This window comes from Bombyx mori, chromosome 14 (genome assembly GCF_030269925.1).
Source record: "Bombyx mori chromosome 14, ASM3026992v2".
NCBI classification, from domain to species: domain Eukaryota; kingdom Metazoa; phylum Arthropoda; class Insecta; order Lepidoptera; family Bombycidae; genus Bombyx; species Bombyx mori.
The window spans coordinates 8,547,838-8,567,128 of NC_085120.1; the positions used below are offsets into that span (position 1 = coordinate 8,547,838).

Below are 19,291 nucleotides of genomic sequence, written 5' to 3' on the forward strand. Positions count from 1 at the left end.
TACAAAATTGGGTTAACTTTTACGCTATCGAAAACGTTAAAAAACTCGCACTAAGCACGCTGGACTTGTGAAGGATCTCTCACGGTCCGCTCGGTTAGTGGTCTCTAAATGTCGCCTCTTTAAGCCATGGGATCGAAGTGTCGATTGTAATCCAATGTTAATGAATTATTGGCATTTTTTTTAACTTGGGAATCGCTTGACCGTTTGTTAAAGGTGTATTACTTTAGAAAAATCGGTACTTGCGCGCTATCAAGTGAAGTAGCATAGTCGCAAGCTTAAAACTATGTGTAGGTAATTTGTGATTTTATGTAGTTATATTCTGCTCATTTTTGTGTATCCATTGCATGTTTGCTTTTTGTAACTTAATTCTCCTATTAATGTCTGCGTTTTGGTCTGAAATCTGTAGTTCGATATTAACTCGGTGGGCTATAAGTATTTCGTTCTATTATTAGTAATAAAATTTATATGTATTAAAGTATTCTTTAAAATTGAATAAAGACATACCTACAACAGCTGAAAGGTGGGAAAATCGTAGTAATAACTCGAGTTGCATCATAATGTGATAAAAAAAAAGAAAAATGACCTTTATTATCCTACAAATTTTATGCAACAACAAACATAATAGTTATAATAAAAACGTTTGTAATTTAAGTTCAGGTTTACGAATTCAAATACAACTATCGCCATCTATGGTTGAATAGACAAACAAATACTGTGCGAAAAACTATCTAGATGTCGTTACCGGTATGAACATTAAAATACAATAAAATGCCTAAAATCAAATTGTTAACTAAATAAAAATATTGCAAATATTATTGATTATGTATAAGTTCTATTTTTTTAATATTCAAGAGCCGTTCGATGTTCATATTTTGAACAATGCCTCATTAGTTGACCCTGGTTTTACGTCAGTGTGCGCCTGGCTTTTGGCGCGGATGGTCGCTGTTAAAGAGACTCTATTACATTATTCTAAAATATTATAAACATCAAGTATACTGATCGAGTGCTGTAAGGTTTCAGTGAAGTAATATTATTATCATTACATTTTTAAAGCACACTAACGTTTTGTTTGTGGAAAAGGTATGTATGTAAGAGCTTAAAGTGTTTTGTTTTCTGTAAAAAAAAACCAAATTTGTAGAGAAATATTTACATTCTGAACAAGAAAATTTCATAGGGTCACAATGATTTTTTATTACTATAAACATATTTTATTTTGGATTATATTTTTTTTGTTATTGTGAAGTTGTTGCTGAGATTAATGTTATTAGATATTTTTAGTAATCTCGAATTTGTTTCAGAATTGTTACAGTAAAAAAACATGTAAAATTTAAGAATCGTATTTTCAAATAACATTATTTTAAGACAAAACAGGAAACTACGCCATCTAGGGGGCAGTAAAAGAGTTTTCAACATGTATTCTCATCAGATTTATGTTTTAGCGCCCTCTATCCGAGGCTTTTAATTTTTTGGTTTCGCTAGTGATTCTAGGTGAAGTTTTTCACACAATTTCATAGGAACAAACAATATTTTCATTACTTTATTGAATCAAAGCACGTTATATTTTCAGGTTAACAGGTCAAAGCGCCAAGATGGTAAATTACATTCAATTATTTATTTATTTTTATTAATTCAAAGTTACCCGGGTACTGAAAAATAATTTAACTTGACTTTTTGTTTTCAGTATGGGTTCGTTAATTACGCTCTTGAGCTGCTCGTGATAAAAACATTTGACGAAGAAACATGGGAGACTATAAAGTGAGATAATCCTTCTCTAACTTAAAATTACCATAACTTGCTTTCGTATACTGAAGAATCCTTTAGCACAGTTGTGATTTGAAGCACAATAAATCGGAAATGAGACTCAAATAGCGTCACTCTTATATCTACAGAATTTATAGCCACTAAACAGAATCGCAATAATGTGCTGCCAATCATTAAAAAAAATTATTCCTAACTACATAATGCATACTGCTGTACTAGTCGTAGCAAACTATAGTATTGGCTATTGTGAAGTTTTCCTAATCGTATTCTTCTTTATAGGAAGAAAGCCGACGTAGCGATGGAGGGCAGCTTCCTTGTGCGGCAGATTTATGAAGATGAAATCACGTATAATTTGATCACCGCCGCTGTGGAGGTTCTGCGTAAGCATTTTTTATTCCTATCATTATTTTTTAATTATCATCGAAAATTTAGATTGTTAAAGACAAATACAATCGGTTTGTGATTGTTTTAGATAAGTAATTTTGGTAGGCAGCGGCTTGGCTCTGCCCCTGGCATTGCTGAAGTCCATGGGCGACGGTAACGACTCACCATCAGGTGGGCCGTATGCCCGTCTGCCTACAAAGGCAATAAAAAAAAAAAGAAGGTAAATAGCGATTGAGCTGTACATTTTTGGTTTTATTCAGGAGTTTGTTGTAGACAGCGGCTTGGCTCTGCCCCTGGCATTGCTGAAGTCCATGGGCGACAGTAACCACTTACCATCACGTAGGCTGTATGCTCTTCTGTCTACACGGGCAATAAAAAAGGGTATACAAATTTTCAGTCCATTTACTGGGAAAAGGTCTTATCTTTTACCAAGAATGTTTATCTACCGCATTATAAACACTATTGGTCTAGTGTCTGATTGCTACACTTTTTGGCCGAAATACGAACAGCGAAATCTAATTTAATTCAGTCTGTTAATTAAGTGTTCTCACAGACTTACGTTCAGGTAAACGTTTAGTAATGAGAATGATGATAGTGGCATTTAGCATCTGTGGAAGTGCCCAATTTTTAGAAAATGAAAATACTTCGTTGGACGTTCGGGTTCTTCCAAAGAATCTACTAAAATCTCATTTAAACCCCACAGTTTTTTAAGTAATTTTGTTTGATTTAACATTTCATTCCATGTCCAGCTTGAATTAGCTTTTCATTTATTTTCGCTCTGCTTGGTTTTACACAGCAAAGCTTATCATAATTGAAGATTTTATAAATTGGACGCTGGTATTATTGATATCGCAAGTAACCGGTTGCCATGCGATTAAGGAGAAGTACAAAAAATCGGCGGAGCTGCTATAACGATTGTGGGCAAATTTTGCAGCCGGATCCACTGTTTTTTTTGTTTAAGTTTCAATCGGGCTGTAGTGAATGATGCTCATTGAATGTTTATTTTTTATTAGAAATCCCAGCCGACGCGATTTTAGAGTTGTTCGGGAAGACATTCTTTGAGTTCTGCCAAGATTCGGGATACGATAAGATACTTCAAGTACTCGGTGCGACGCCGCGGGACTTCTTACAAGTAACTATTATTATTAGCTTTTTTTCTACCTATGCTGATAGCCTTGAGAGGCTATTTCAACTTCGCCCTAACATGTAGGTGAGCTTACGGGGCTCAAACCGGAGTGTTGCTAACACTGGCCCTAGCAAGAGCAGTGCTTCGCAGAATCTACGACCGGATCGGAAACGCGACCCACTGAGAAGATCCGGCGAGAAACTCAGTGGGCTGTGTCTATGGGTTAATTAGCTCGTCGAGCCCTTCGTCGCAAGCGACGGGTTCGACGAGGACGGTGGCCGGTGCTTGTGGTACCTAAAAGCACCGTTAATGGATCGGGATAATCCGTAATGACCATTCGGTCAACAGTATCGGGTATGTAATTCGTCCAGCTAGCGTGGGATAGCGAAATATATTTCTTACATACCGGCAATTCACCTGTGATCTGTTACTGTGTAGCGGACGCAGTAAATGGTTGTTTTTTTATTATTATTTCACAATACACATTACAATTCATAAATATTTTCTATTCTGTCTATTATAATTTTTTTATACATTTATCTAATAGTAAGATTACAATTTCTTGCCAATTCTTCTGAGTGATAAAACTTCATTCCGGTCATAAATCGATTACAATTGAAAAGCGCTTGTGAATGCTTACTTAAATATAAAGCATTTTTATTTGATTTTATTACTATCTTGCTTATTTTAACGATGATTTACATTTGCTACACGATGTTCTTTGCATCTTGAAAATGTTACATAATTTTTTTTTTGGAATGTGCCAAGGCTGTATTCCCATCAATAATTACGCAATATTTTTTCCTATTTGATTTTTATTACACGATGTAACCTCTTCATCATTCAATCTATTCGTAAAGTGTCATTTCATTTAAAAAATTGATAGATGCCCACGGGGGATTTGAACACTGGAACACTCCTTACGAGTGCACCAAGCGTCTTATCCTTTAGGCCATGATGACTTTCTTAAGCTATACTTGACTTACCTATTTTTTTTCTAACAGAACCTGGACGGGCTACATGATCACTTAGGCACGCTGTACCCTGGCATGCGATCGCCTTCGTTCCGATGCACCGAGAGACCTGAAGACGGGGCTTTGATTCTACATTACTATTCAGATAGGCCAGGGCTAGAACACATCGTCATCGGAATAGTAAAAGTAAATGTTTTTAATTACATTTTTGATTTTATTCTACCGTCACTTTCCGTTATCACCTAGCTTATTTATACTTACTGCATTACAAATTTTCTAGAACCGTTTTTTTTAATTATTATGTCTTGAAATTTTTAATCACTACATGAAAAAGTTTTACTGAAGTATTAGCAGAAACAGCTGCGAAACGGTCGTCACAAATACGATTTTTTTCTCACGCTATGTGATAAGATGTCATAAGAATAATTAGTTAACTGTTCGCTCTGTTGTTACCTACAAAAAAAAACATTTCAAATAACAATTATTTTTCTTTCGTTTTTAAATATGAAGATTAACATCAACACTCATTTAATATTACTTGTATCTTATTACTTTTTCAGACCGTAGCAAGCAAGCTTCATAACACGGAAGTCAAAGTGGAAATCTTGAAGACTAAACAGGAATGTGACCACGTCCAGTTTTTGATCACCGAAACTTCTACGACCGGTCGAGTTTCTGCTCCGGAAATTGCTGAGATTGAAACTTTGTCTCTTGGTTAGTCACATATTGTCTTCAACCTAATCTATTACCAACAAAAGCAGATAGTTTACATACCTACAACACAACTACAAGCTAAATCCGGTTTAGGGCGACTTGATTCAAATATTGCAAAATATGCAACAAAATTTGCTGGTATAAATAAGTGGGAGAGTTTTATATACAAAACTTACTGGTGGTAGGACCTCTTGTGAGTCCGCGCGGGTAGGTACCACCACCTTGCCTATTTCTGCCGTGAAGCAGTAATGCGTTGCGGTTTGAGGGGTGGGGCAGCCGTCGTAACTATACTTGAGACCTTAGAACTTATATTCCAAGGTGGGCGGCGCATTTTATGCTGTAGATGTCTATGGGCTTCAGTAACCACTTAACACCAGGTGGGCTGCGATCTAAGAAAAAGAAAAAAAACCTAGCCCTGAAGAACATATACAATATATCACTCGTTACAATGTAAATTAATAAGCTCAGAAAACATACAAAAAAAAAAATATTACTTAAAATACATAGAAGCCTTAACCGTTATGAAGTAGATGTAGCCACATGTGACGTTGGACAGCATTGTACAAATTATTAAATATGTTTCAATTAAGAAGATTAAAAATTCAAGAGGCTTTTGTTTGATTTTTCTTAAGATATAAGGCTCAATCTTCGCTTATAGCTTGTGAATAGCATTTACTCAACTTCGTTTCAACTCTACTCTACTCAATTACCCCAGACATAGGTAACATAACGTCGTTGTCAAACCAAAATCTGCTATGTGCACTTTTTGAGATATTTACTTTTTGACCTTTTCGTATAGTTCACAGCCCTATCTACCGTATAAAAAATCTGTTGTGTGTCTATAGCTTTAATATTTATCTATAGCTTTCATTTGATATAGTTCTTAATAATTCACCTTCATATAAAATTTTATACGAAAATGTTTTTACTCGTTAATTCAAAATAGAGTTTTTGCACATAGCAGATTTTGGTTTGACAGCGACGATAAGCTTCTCGAGGTTGTAAGAGCCTGTAAATATTGACACTGGATAGCAAAAGTGTGTTTGTAATTTTATTTTTACTGGTGGACCTCTTGTGAGTCCGCACGGGTAGGTACCACCGCCCCGCCTATTTCTGCCGTGAAGCAGTAATGCGTTTCGGTTTGAAAGGCGGGGCAGCCGTTGTAACTATACTGAGACCTTAGAACTTATATCTCAAGGTGTGTGGCGCATTTACGTTGTAGATGTCTATGGGTTCCGGTAACCACTTAACACCAGGTGGGCTGTGAACTCGTCTACACATCTAGGCAATAAGAAAAAGATGTGGTGTCGTGGGACACCAGGTAGGAACGAAATTCCTTCGGCTAATGTAGAATCGACACAATTTGCAAAAAAAAAAATCGTGCTCAATTTTATATAGGTTTTCTTGATTTTTCTCTTAAATTTTGCTGATTACTTTTTATTTAAGTACAGGAAAGTATTTAGGAAATTCAGTATTTTAGAAATTCAGTATTAATAATTACAAAATAGAGAGAGAAGGGATGAGAGAACGAAAAGAAAGAAGGAGAAAGAGAAAGGTATTATACCTACTCGCTTGTGTATACGACTGTCGCGCCTGCGCGCGTCTCATTTAACGGTTTTATTCCACGGACTTTTTCTTACGATTTACTATCACATTTTTTTCACTTCGGTCGCGTAGCAAAATTCCTATCTCCTCCAAGCCTGCCGTAAGGAACTTCGTTCCAAAAAAAATTGAATTACTCTTTAAAATAAAATGAATCATTTATCTGCAGAAGTAACTCAAATTCATACTGCGTCATCCTGTCCTTAAAATGTACCTATTTATATATTTCATGTCATTTATTTCCAGCTTACAAATAATATTATATCTGAAAATGCACGTTGAATTGTATAGAAAAACATATTAAAATTATCAACGATATTTTGCTATTATTCCAGAGCCAAAAGTCAGTCCTGCGACATTCTGCCGTGTTTTCCCATTCCATTTGATGTTTGATCGTGAACTGAACATCATTCAAGCTGGAAGGACCGTTTCTCGTCTCCTACCAAGGATCACCAGACCTGGATGCAAGATTACCGACGTTTTGGATACGGTAAGCGGAACCTATAAAGAATGGATATCATATCCACGGATCAGATGGAGTGTTTGCTTGTGGGCCGTAAAAGCAATAAATATATTTAAATCGTTTCTTATTGTAGGTGAGGCCTCATTTGGAAATGACATTCGCTAATGTTCTGGCCCATATCAATACTGTGTACGTGCTGAAGACGAAGCCAGAGGAGATGAGAGCCACCGATCCTCAGGAAGAGATTGCGTCTCTCCGCTTGAAGGTTTTCTTTTATGATAAACAAGAAATACAGATCCACTCCGCTAAGCGACTGTCCCATTGATGGTTCACTGTCCACTTGATCGTTCTAGTTGAAGGAGCTCATTAATCGCCTTCTCTCAAATTATTACTGAATCACCAGCCATGAGTTCGAAGTCTCAACTATATTATAAATGCAAGAAATACACAGATCTGTAGCAATAATTTGCGTATCGCCAGTCACAATTTAACAGCAATCCTAATATAACCTTTCGTGACATGTACCGACCGAGTTTTTCGCTGGATTTTCACAGCGGGTCGCGATTCCGATCCGGTTGTAGATTCATTCGCGAAGCAGTTGCTCTTGAGTTGTTAGGTCTCCTTCGGAGGCGCTCGGGTAGCTGTTAGCAAATCCCACCCCTCCTGATGGAGCCTTTGCTCACCCACCTGTCCTGGTAAAACTGAAAAGGCCTCCGAGCCACCAGTAATCCTTCAATCATAAAAAAAACATACAGTATCGCTCTGTCTCTTTATAGTATGGTAGCGTTAAATGTTCAACGCAACCTTGTTAGAAGTTACATTAGAAGTTTCACTTCAAAAGGCTGTGTAACTTTATGTTTTAGGGTCAAATGCTCTACATTCCTGAAACGGATGTGGTAGTATTTCAATGCTACCCGAGCGTTACCAACTTGGATGATCTCACGCGGTAAGTAAATCTGTAGTATGACCAGTAAAAATCTTCTTCAGTTGTATTGCGTTTTCAGACTTTCTATGTATTACGTTATTAGAATTATAGACCACGTTTTTTAACGTTCTTATTAGTTTGACCTATAAGTATATACATGTATTTATCGAAATATTTTAACGTCATTTTTACCAACTTCAAGACGTACAAAACTATAATTTCTACATGAAATATCGATAATCATACAATTTAGTCTAATAAATCTCGACTTGGAAAACCAGTATAAAAATGACAATTTTAATTTTAATATTAGTTATTATTATAGGGTATATTTTTAGTTTTTAAACATTTTGTACGATTAGAAGTATGTATATATAACACAAAGGTCCACAAGTATCTAGTATCATCTATATATCTTCTTCTTCTTCTATCTTCTACCTTCTTCTTCTATCTTCTATCTTCTATATATATAAAAATGAATTGCTGTTCGTTAGTCTCGCTAAAACTCGAGAACGGCTGGACCGATTTGGTTAATTTTGGTCTTGAATTATTTGTGGAAGTCCAGGGAAGGTTTAAAAGGTAGATAAATATGAAAATGCTCGGAATTAAATAAAAATAAGAATTTTGTTTTTCCTTTGATGTGTCCCCCGTCGGACGGATTCCTTTTGTTTGTTTTAAGTTTATTTTATACAAAAGTTTAGGTCTTTTATTTCTCGATTTAGGCACTACGAAGTCTGCCGGGTTAGCTAGTTTACATACATTTATTTATTTGTATGATTCGAAGCATGTTCATATATATAGTACAAATGTCTATAACTATCTAGTATCCATTCCCAGAAAATTCTAGACTAGTTAGTAGACTTAGAAATGACAATGCTCAGTGTTCAATGCTATTTAAGTATTTTAACAAACGCTCCATTTGTGTTAGTCGTGGACTCTGCATTTCGGACATTCCACTTCATGACGCGACCCGAGATCTCGTACTCATGTCGGAACAGTTCGAAGCTGACTACAAACTAACGCAGAACTTGGAAGTGCTGACCGACAAACTCCAGCAGACCTTCAGGGAACTGGACTCGGAGAAGCAGAAAACGGATAGGTATTTAAGAATTTAAACATAATTATTGCAATATTCTCGTTCTCTCGTTCTAACTCTAATAGTCTTTTTCTTGGGCACTATCAATACTGTCTAGCTAAAATCAAAATCTGAAATTGAATTCGCAGGCCTGTTCATATATTTTTTGTTGCTTAGATGAATGAATTTCATTAATGCAAAATTTTACCTGCTAGCTTGAAACATAAATATATTCTACTTGTAAACGATCATAGTTAACAGGATCGTTTAACTAACTTGCTGCAACATAAAACTGACACAAGGTCAATGTCCAAAGGTAAATTTGAAATACCCATGGTACAAAATTACTATGGAGATAGAACGTTAATAAAACGAGTTCCATACTTACTCAATAGTTTACCCGAGGACTTAAGACGTGAGCTTATACTTGCTAAATTTAAAAGTTTATTAAAAAAACACTTGTTAAATACGTTGCAACCATTTACGTAAATTAATTGTATTAATATAACTTAATTTAATAATTTATAAGCGATGTTTATATAAAGCGAGTTACCTGTGCAGTCAAACTGCGTAAGCAGTTTTGCGGGGCATGGTTTAAATGAAAGTGTAACTTTTTATGAATAAATATATTACATAAATACATACACATGAATGAGGTGGCAGTCCACCTCATGTTATATGGTTAATGGAGCCCATATATATAAACAATGTAAATACTGCCACCTACCTTGAGATATGAGTTGTAATTCTCAGTTTTTACGGTACAACGGCTGCCCCATTCTTCATACCAAAACGCGTTTTTTTTTGTTGATGCTTAGATGTGTGGACGAGCTCACAGCCCACCTGGTGTTAAGTGGTTACTGGAGCCCATAGACATCTACAACGTAAATGAGCCACCCACCTTGAGATATAAGTTCTAAGGTCTCAGTATAGTTACAAGGGCTGCCCTACCCTTCAAACCGAAACGCATTACTGCTTCACAGTAGAAATAGGCAAAGGTGGTGGTTCCTACCCGCGCGAACTCACAAGAGGTCCTACCACCAGTAATTACGCAAATTATAATTTTGCGGGTTTGATTTTTATTACACGATGTTATTCCTTCACCGTGGAAGTCAATCGTGAACGTTTGTCGTGTACGTATTTCATAAGAAAAATTGGTAACCCACCTGCAGGATTCGAACACCGGTGCATCGCTCAACACGAAAGCTCCGGACGTCTTATCATTTAGGCCACGACGCCTTCAAACTTCAGACGCGTTACTGCTTCACGGTAGAAATAAGCAGAGTGGTTATTTTTACAGTGAAGTGGTACCTGCCCGTGCGAGTCCACAAGACCCCCTACCACCAGAAAACAAGATATAGAAAAAAATCAATATCTCTAAATAAATGTATTGTGAGTCTCCGGTCATCGTTCTCGTCGAAACCGTCGCTTGCGACGAAGGGCTCGACGAGTAAATTAACCCTCAGACACAGCCCGCTGAGTTTCTCGCCGGATCTTCTCAGTGGGTCGCGTTTCCGATCCGGTGGTAGATTCTGCGAAGCACGGTTCTTGCTAGGGTTCGTGTTAGCAACGTCGTCAGGTTTGAGCCACGTGAGCTCACCTACTAGTTAAGGTTCCGCTGATATAGCCTCTCAAGGCTATCAGCTTAGGTAGGAATTAAAAAAAAAGTGAAACCCGCTATGTTTCTGTTTTAGACTTCTGTACTCAGTTTTGCCGATAAGCGTAGCGACAGAGCTGCGTCATCAACGTCCAGTCCCGGCACGCCGCTATGATCCGGTCACTCTCCTCTTCAGCGGAGTCGTGGGCTTTGCCAACTATTGTGCTAGGAACTCTGACCATAAGGGAGCTATGAAGATTGTGAGGATGCTGAATGACCTGTACACAGCCTTCGATGTTCTCACGGATCCGAAGAGAAATCCCAACGTTTACAAGGTACAGTGCTGTTTTTGGAGTAAAGCAAGCGAAAACGGCATGATCTCTAAGCATTTCAAGTCAAAGAAAATAAGGTATATCAGTTAACTGGATAGGTCGTAATAATAGATTATTATGCTCATTTATCCACAACTTACTAAGAAGGAACAGCATAATGGAAGTTCAAATGTTTGGATAAATAATCTGCATACCAATTTTGAAGTTTATGAAAAAGAATAGAAGATTTGTATAAAATATTATTATCAGTTTGGTTATTTTCACTTTAATTAATGCACCTTTTTTTTTACCACATGATTCTCTACACCAACCTTGGTTTCTCATGATTCTCTACACCACATTGTACTTGTGTGCATGAAGTTAAATAAATAAATAAATATAATAGTTCCGGGTTTTTTAGTTAATTTAGAGGTTTTTATTCCAATTTGAAAATCATTTTAAAATGCATAGGTGGAGACAGTAGGGGATAAGTACATGGCGGTGTCTGGTCTGCCGGAGTACGAAGTGGCCCACGCGAAACACATTTCTCTTCTGGCTCTGGACATGATGGATCTGTCCCAAACCGTGACCGTTGATGGAGAGCCTGTGGTATGTTCGAGGACTTCGGGTGTTTTTTTTTGAATACGATTTTATTAGGTTCAGATGTATGTAATGGAATCTTTGAACATGAATTTGTCCCCCTTCTAAACGTCGGATTAACTCGAAATTTGGTATACTTATTAAGGAGCGATGACAATTCAATATTTATAAAAAATATATATTGAAAAAATAGAAATTTAATTAAAAAATGAAAAATAAATAATAATCTAAAAAACTAAAAAAAACGCTTTTATAGAAAATCCAACTAAAAAATAGAAAATAAATTTTAATAAATTTTAATTAAAAATAGTGTAAGAAAAAATTATTTTATTGTAAAAAAGCGGGGGTGCTTTTCAGGATATTATCAAAATAACCCTTCTACTCATATCTGATCATAAAATATTTATAACTACTGATACCATGCACCCCAAGTTGGATTTATTTTAATTTAATTAAATAATAGATGTAGCATTTTCATCGATTTCTGCAAGTCGTCTTATATAACTAAAATTACTTTTATGATTTAATCTCGTCTTAATTTTGTTAATTTTATAATTTTTTATTAAGTATAAAATTTTATAAAATTTTACTAATTAATTGAAGACAGTAAAATCGAATCGACGGGGCAGCCGTTGTCGAAAAATATAGTAGTTGAGTCTTAAATCTTACGTCTCAGTGTTGTTTTACCTTCCAGGGTATCACTATAGGCATTCACTCCGGGGAGGTCGTGACAGGTGTGATCGGTCATCGCATGCCTCGTTATTGCCTCTTCGGCAATACGGTAAACCTGACCAGCCGCTGCGAAACTACTGGCGTTCCCGGGACCATTAATGTCAGCGAGGATACATACAAGTAAAGATTGTTTTGTTGTCTGTTTTCGGGTCTACCTTTTTTCTATTGCTTAGATGGATGGACGAGCTCACAGCCCATCTGGTGTTAAGTGGTTACTGGAGCCCATAGACATCTACAACGTAAATACGTCACTAACCCTGAGATATAAGTTCTAAGGTCTCAGTATAGTTACAATGGCTGCCCCACCCTTCAAACCGAAACGCAATACTGCTTCACGGCAGAAATAGCCAGGTGGTGGTACCTACCCATGCAGACTCACAAGAGGTTCTACCACCACCTACCTGGTTTTGAGTTCAGTAAGATTTCAGTTAAGGGCTTAGTTTTCTAAGAATTAATGTAAGCTATGCAGAATTGACCCTTATGGAGAGCATTGGGGAAGTCTGCATCCAGCAATAGCAGTAGTCATCTTTCGATTAATGATGAGGATTGTTTTTAGATTTTCGATATCACTTTCGTCTGCTTAGGATGTGTTTAAAAAAAAAAGAATTTCAATTCCTTTCGATATTTATTGTGTTTTTAGTTCAAACAGGCAGTTCAATTACTCTATCATAATATTATTAGCATTGTGTTGATTTTAAACATCTTTGCTTTAAAACAAAAAGTAGTGGAGGGTTCATCAACGCAGCTACATGCATTCAAAATTTAATCATCCAATAAATCTAAATACTTCTTCAACGAATCCGGGACGGGTAATTTTTCTATACCGAACGGCAATTCGAAATTGCGCCACAATATCTCTCTCACTTTGCATCTGCAAATGTGCTTCAATTCAACCGGTTTTAAACCACACCTCGTGGTTGGAATCAAATGGTCCTCTAAAATTTCTCCATACTTTTCGAGTGCCAGTTTCCTTTGAAAATTATACCCTTCAGGTAACTCAAGGTATTCAGAAGCGTTTGCGTCGATCGTGAATGTTATCCTCTCAGTAGCTCTCAGAGCTATTTTCAAACATGAAATCAATTCGTATGGATATTTTCTGTTATATTCCAATAGCTTATCTAATATAGATTCTATTGGATTTGTTGATACTTTATCTGCAGTTATCTTAGCGCCGAACCTTAGTAGTATCAGCAGTATTTCCGAAGCTCCCATTTGAATGACAACTCTGACTGGAGAAGCTCTTCCGCAGCTTTCTAAAGGAACGTCTATGAAGCGATACTTTTTATTATCTTCTGTGTATTCCAAACAGGCGTTCGTTGCATGATCTAAGAAGAAAACTAAAGCGTGAATGTTTTCTTCCCTGTTCGAGAAATCCGATTTCCATCCAGCCAAAAAATACGGTGCTGAGGTGCCAAAAATTGCTCCTGGAATGAACAAATATCAAAATAACTATTACGATAACTAATAACGATTTTGACGACAAAATTACGACGAATTTACAAAAACCAAAGTGCCTAAGTATAAGTGCCTAAACATGATTTGTGTAGTTTTTGATGGAAATATGTACATAACTGGTGGTAGGACCTCGTGTGAGTCCGCGTGGGTTGGTACCACCGCCCTGCCTATTTCTGCCGTGAAGCAGTAATGCATTTCGGTTTGAAGGGTGGGCAGCCGTTGTAACTATACTGAGACCTTAGAACTTATATCTCAAGACGGGTGGCGTATTTACGTTGTAGACGACTATGGGCTCTAAAAAAAAAAATTTTTATTTAAGACTAAAGAAAACCAACCTAAAAATATCCTCTCGAATGTACGTTCACACGCGTACAATTCGTCCAATAGAGCAGCTACAGTTCCGTTGTCTTTTAGACCCCAATCAAAGGCCAATTTTATAGCTATATACAGAAGATTGTGATATTTTCCCATAAGACATACATCACCGTTGTCAGATTTCCGATCGTTGTGGTACTTTATCGCTGACAGAACAAACTTTTTACATGTTACATCGTCTGACTTGTTTTGTCCTGAAAATTTTGCAAGACAATAAAACGGTTAAGCTTAAGGTTTTTATTATTTGAACGCAACTTAGATCTTTAATAGTCTTAATTATGTCCTATGCATTAAATTGTTTCAAACTATTTTTTCTGGTAATATGGATGCTACTTTACTGGAAGGGTATCTTGTGAGCCCAAAGGATATGTACCACCACGATATATGTATTCCAGTCATAAAGCAGTTGTGCGTATCGGTATATCTGGGGCAGCCGTTCGGTTTGATATCTGGGGCAGCCGTTGTATTGTAAAAATTGAGACTGAAGGTGGGTAGCGGCATTTACGTTGTTGATATCTATGAGCTTTGGGGAACACTTAACGCCAGTTAGGCCGTGAGCTCGTCCACCCATCTTAGCAAAAAAAAATATTTTGCCAGACACATAATAAAATGAGATTGAACATAACAATAACCCTGGCGCCCAAATGATAAATTTCTTTGCAACGATACTCAATCCCGGCTATTGAAACCTATACTATCTGGAGCTTTGTGGTAAAAATAAAATCAGTAAGCAAGCTACCGAGGAAATCAATATAAAATGTAACACATTAAACTAAAGTGAAGATCGTTTTGATAAGTATTTTATCCTTAATTATCATTATACTTAAGATCAGTATTTTGTAATTCAAAACGACTTGATTCACTTTACGTATATAAATTCAATCAAAAAATAAAAATTCCTTGTTAGTGATTTCTATTTAATAGAAAAACACGAAATGCTTATCTGAGAAGTCTCTGTTGTTTAGAAAAAAAAAAGATGTACAACCTTTAGCACAGCCGTCGATAACAGTATTGAAATATTCAACAAGTTCCTTCCTTTTGATTCTACTGATCAAAGCATCACGATCTAAATTTTCGAAAACCTCTTCAAAATACAATTCCATGAATGCGTCCATTTGCAGCAGATTTATAATTTTCGTTATCCATTAAAAAAAAACATACTTTCGTGAAACATTAAATTTTAATGATCCCAAACTTTAGATGAGTAACTTCATTATTAATTTGAAACTTTCACGAATGTCTGCCAGGTATTTTCTCTTTGTGTATACGTAATTAAAACAATGAGGTCCTATCCAATTTTTTACTAACGAATTGAAAACCTTTTTGCAAATATTAATATACGAATGATACGTTCAATGCAAAACCTCAAGGGTGAATGATGGAAATACAATAAAACAACCCAGTGTTTTCTTTTAGAATCCATTGAAGTGTCCGATAATCTACTTATGTCTGTTGTAGACTAATGAAACCATACAAGATGTCCACATTTATGTTTCAAAAGGCATTGTATTAGATTTTTTGTGAAATAACGTACTGGTTGCTTGGTATTTAAGAAACATGCAGATAATACTTTATGGCTTTTTGATCATTAATTGAAGGAGACTGCTGGATATTTCAAGGTTTGCCATAATTACCTTCACCAAATCGGTGGTCCATCTTGTGGGAGGCCTATCAATGCTGCACGTTTTTTTTTTTTTGTTGCCCTTGTAGGCCGACGAGCATACGGCCCACCTGATGGTAAGTGGTTACCGTCGCCCATGGACTTCAGCAATGCCAGGGGCAGAGCCAAGCCGCTGCCTACCGATTGCAATGCCAGTCGCTTATCAATTAATATTGCGTATCCCAACAATTCAATTTAGGAAATTCTTAATATACATAATAATATCTAGTTCGTTTTAAAGATGATCTTTAAGTTTGATTTGCCAATGCCAATTTCCAAAGTCGTTCATTGTTACAAAAATAAAGTCATTAATTGTTATAAAAATTAGAATTTTAGTTTTAGACGAAGTCTAAAAGTGGCACCTCTGACAGAGAAGCTGAAAAGTGCGCGTTTGGGATGGTATGGACGTGTGATGAGACGAAATGAAAATGAGGTTGGTAAGAGAGTGTTGACTATGAATGTGGAAGGATATAAATAAAGGAAGATGTAGACCTAAGAAGAAATGGATGGATTGCGTGAAAGATGATATGTGTAAGAGGAGAGTGAGCGAAGAAATGGTATATGATATAGGAGTATGGAAGGTGAAAAACTGTTGCGCCGACCCCAGCCGACTGGCCGAAGGGCAGGAGAAATAAGAAGAAGAAGAATTGTTATAAAAATATTTTTGCGTGAAGATGTAATTAATTTAGTGGATCCGCCGCATAAACATAGTATAAATGTATAGAGGGGCCATTTCGCGCCAACGTTATCTTCGCCTTTTCGGAGAACCAAATTATGCTCAGTATCATTTTGTTGTTTGGCCCTATGAGGCTTTAACGAATTATTAAACAATATCGATATATTTTATAGTAACAAAGCCTTTATTAAAGCAATTTTTTTTGGGGGGAATCAACTTAAACCTTCAGACATTGCAAACGCCCGCTTGATGATTATTGGTCACCGTCGCTCAGGGTCATCAGCCAAAAGAACAACGGCTTGTCCACTTCAAGCGTTATTGTTTCTGTATACACCGCGATTTTAATTGCAGATACCTCTTCCATCCGAACGATTTCCTCGAAGGCTGTTCAGTGCTTAAAGACTTCAATTACTCTTTCAGCTATCTCATGCGCGATGACAACCACGATGACCAGTTCGAGCTGACGTACCGCGGTCACGTGACCATGAAGGGGAAAGCCGAACCGATGCAAACCTGGTTCCTGACACGGAAGACGATTAATTAAATAATTTATTACAAAATTCTCACATTAAATAATATGTTTTAGAGTTCTCGTAGACCACATACAATCATTTTGTGTTCGGCTGAGAATAATGGGAAGTGTTTGTTTTTAGAAAGTGATCACGAATCGTCGATATAAAATAAGTACTAGTTTAAAAAAACTAAAAAAATCCCCTTTAATAGAAAATCAGACTAAAAAATAAAAAACATTTTTTAATAAATTTGAATTAAAAATTGTGCAGGAACAAATGATTTTATTGTAAAAAAAGCGTTTAATTCAAATTTATTAAAATTTATTTTCTATTTTTTTGTTGTATTTTCTATAAAAGCGTTTTTTTTTACTTTTTTTTTTAATTGAATTTCATTTTTTTCATTTTTTTTAAATATTAATTTGTCATCAGTCCTTAATAAGTATACCAAATTTCGAGTTAATCAGACGTTTTGAAGGGGGTCAAAATCATGTTCAAAGATTCCGTTACATACTAACATAATAATATAACAAAAGCGTATTAATAAGAACGAGTTACGGCTTAATTTCAATTCATTCTAAAAAGGTAACATGGTAAATAACTGATACATAAGATACAGATCATAACACCTTCAGAATACTTGCAGGAAAAAAAACTGTATCTAACATAATCGAGAAAACTGCTTATCAAAAGTCAGATTAAGAAACAGTAAAAGCCAGAAATCAAACCGTTATTATTATTATTATCATAAATATGTTCATAGGTATTCGTGAAAAATATATAAATATGTGTTTAGAAGTAGTTTTAAGGTTCATTGTCTATCGAAAAATATCATACATTCAGTTTTAGAACAAGAGTAATATGTCTTAGACAAAAATAATTCAGTAGATGTCGGTGTGATCAGCGTTCACATAAAATTATATTTTAATGCGTTAAAAATTTTGCTGATATTCGTAATCATTAAATCAACATTTTAAATATCCACACCTTTAGAATTGTAATCGAAGTAAGATGCTTTGTGCGATTGTGTCTACGATGTGTTATTTGCTTTCGCCAAAAATTCTCAGCTTCCATTAAATTATCTTTTGTATTTACTGTTGAATTTTAAAGCTATTTGTTTATTTGTGATGTAACTCTAGACAATTTAAATAAATTTTATCTAGACTGGAATAAAGGCATTCATAAAAATGCTCCGAAGAGAATCTGCCTACTTTTAAGACCAGTTTGCTTAGTGCGAGTTTTATAAGGTTCTCGATAGCGTAAAAGTTAACCCAATTTTGTATGCAGTTGGAACAGCGCCCCTAGCGGCAAACGTACGCAAACAATCCCATTCCATACAAATATGAGCTAACTTTTACGCTATCGAGAACGTTAAAAAACTCGCACTAAGCACACATTTCTCTTTTAATTGTCGTTACCAAAATCGGTAAACAATTTAAATATTTAAGATAACCAACATTTGCTTTAAGTGCTGCTAATACTTATCACAGCTGCTTATCGTACAATCACTTACGAAGCGCATTCATTACACGCTCCGGAAATGAGTGTCAGCTATTTTATTTGTTGAAAAAGTACGTAAATTCTAAGAGCCGATGTCTCGCTCGGAACGTTTTTCTTCTTTTTTATTATGTAACTGAAAAGTCATTATTCTGAATTTTACTTTGAAAACGATCTTAGGCCTTTCCAGTTTCACCAGGACAGCTGGGCGAGCAAAGGCTCAGCCAGGAGGGGTGGGATTAGCTAACAGCCGCCCGAGCGCCTCCGAAGGAGACCTAACAACTACTGAATCGGAATCCTGACTCGCTGAGAAGATCCAGCGAGAAACTCAGCGGGCCGATGCATGGGTTAGGTTGCACTTAACGAAGTCCCTGAGCCTGCTCCTAGTGTTAGGCGAGCTGAAGGCGTCTAATGTAAGAGTTATTGGATCTGATCGATGCGTAAGGACGTGTCTAGAGCCTTAGGCATTCTCTGTAAGCTTGAATAAATTGTGTTGTGGAGATTTTTAAAATAGCGACATCTATCGATGTTTTGTAGTAATATAATAATATATTGGTAGAAAATGAAGCTGCTACTTACTGCTCATTGAAATTCGTATCATATTAACACCATTGTATCTTCTAGTCCTAGTATTAAAATATATAACTACCACAAATCGGTCTTTCATTTCAGTAAACAAAAAAATCGCAACAAAGCCAAAAATGTGAGAGAAAAGACATTAAATCGACAACAATAATTTCTTAGAAAATATTGCTGTCTAAGAAATCGATTCAAAAGTTTCAAATATCAACGAACTGTCATTAAATCCCAATGTAGAAGTAAAGTAAAAATGTGTCTGGAAGGAAGCGATAACAG

General features: G+C 36.0%; 2 protein-coding genes across 2 annotated transcripts; one reads left to right on the forward strand and one right to left on the reverse strand.

The window, feature by feature from the left end:
* Positions 1 to 908: 908 nt before the first annotated feature.
* GC-b1 (soluble guanylyl cyclae beta-1 subunit) lies at positions 909 to 16,985 on the forward strand. Its single transcript, NM_001257004.1, is given in 15 exon segments — positions 909 to 1,080; positions 1,568 to 1,592; positions 1,682 to 1,755; positions 2,041 to 2,141; positions 3,159 to 3,277; positions 4,276 to 4,431; positions 4,806 to 4,959; positions 6,897 to 7,051; positions 7,158 to 7,289; positions 7,888 to 7,970; positions 8,878 to 9,048; positions 10,719 to 10,956; positions 11,404 to 11,541; positions 12,227 to 12,384; positions 16,851 to 16,985. Coding segments are annotated over 14 exon segments (1,806 nt in total). The 5' UTR covers positions 909 to 1,080; positions 1,568 to 1,589; the 3' UTR covers positions 16,975 to 16,985.
* LOC101745119 (uncharacterized) lies at positions 12,871 to 15,360 on the reverse strand. The gene is made up of 3 exons (XM_004922631.4): positions 15,080 to 15,360; positions 14,055 to 14,288; positions 12,871 to 13,688 (listed from the first exon to the last, which is right to left on the reverse strand). Exons 1-3 carry the CDS (start codon positions 15,207 to 15,209, stop codon positions 13,027 to 13,029), a joined length of 1,026 nt encoding a protein of 341 aa, XP_004922688.1. The 5' UTR covers positions 15,210 to 15,360; the 3' UTR covers positions 12,871 to 13,026.
* Positions 16,986 to 19,291: the final 2,306 nt, after the last annotated feature.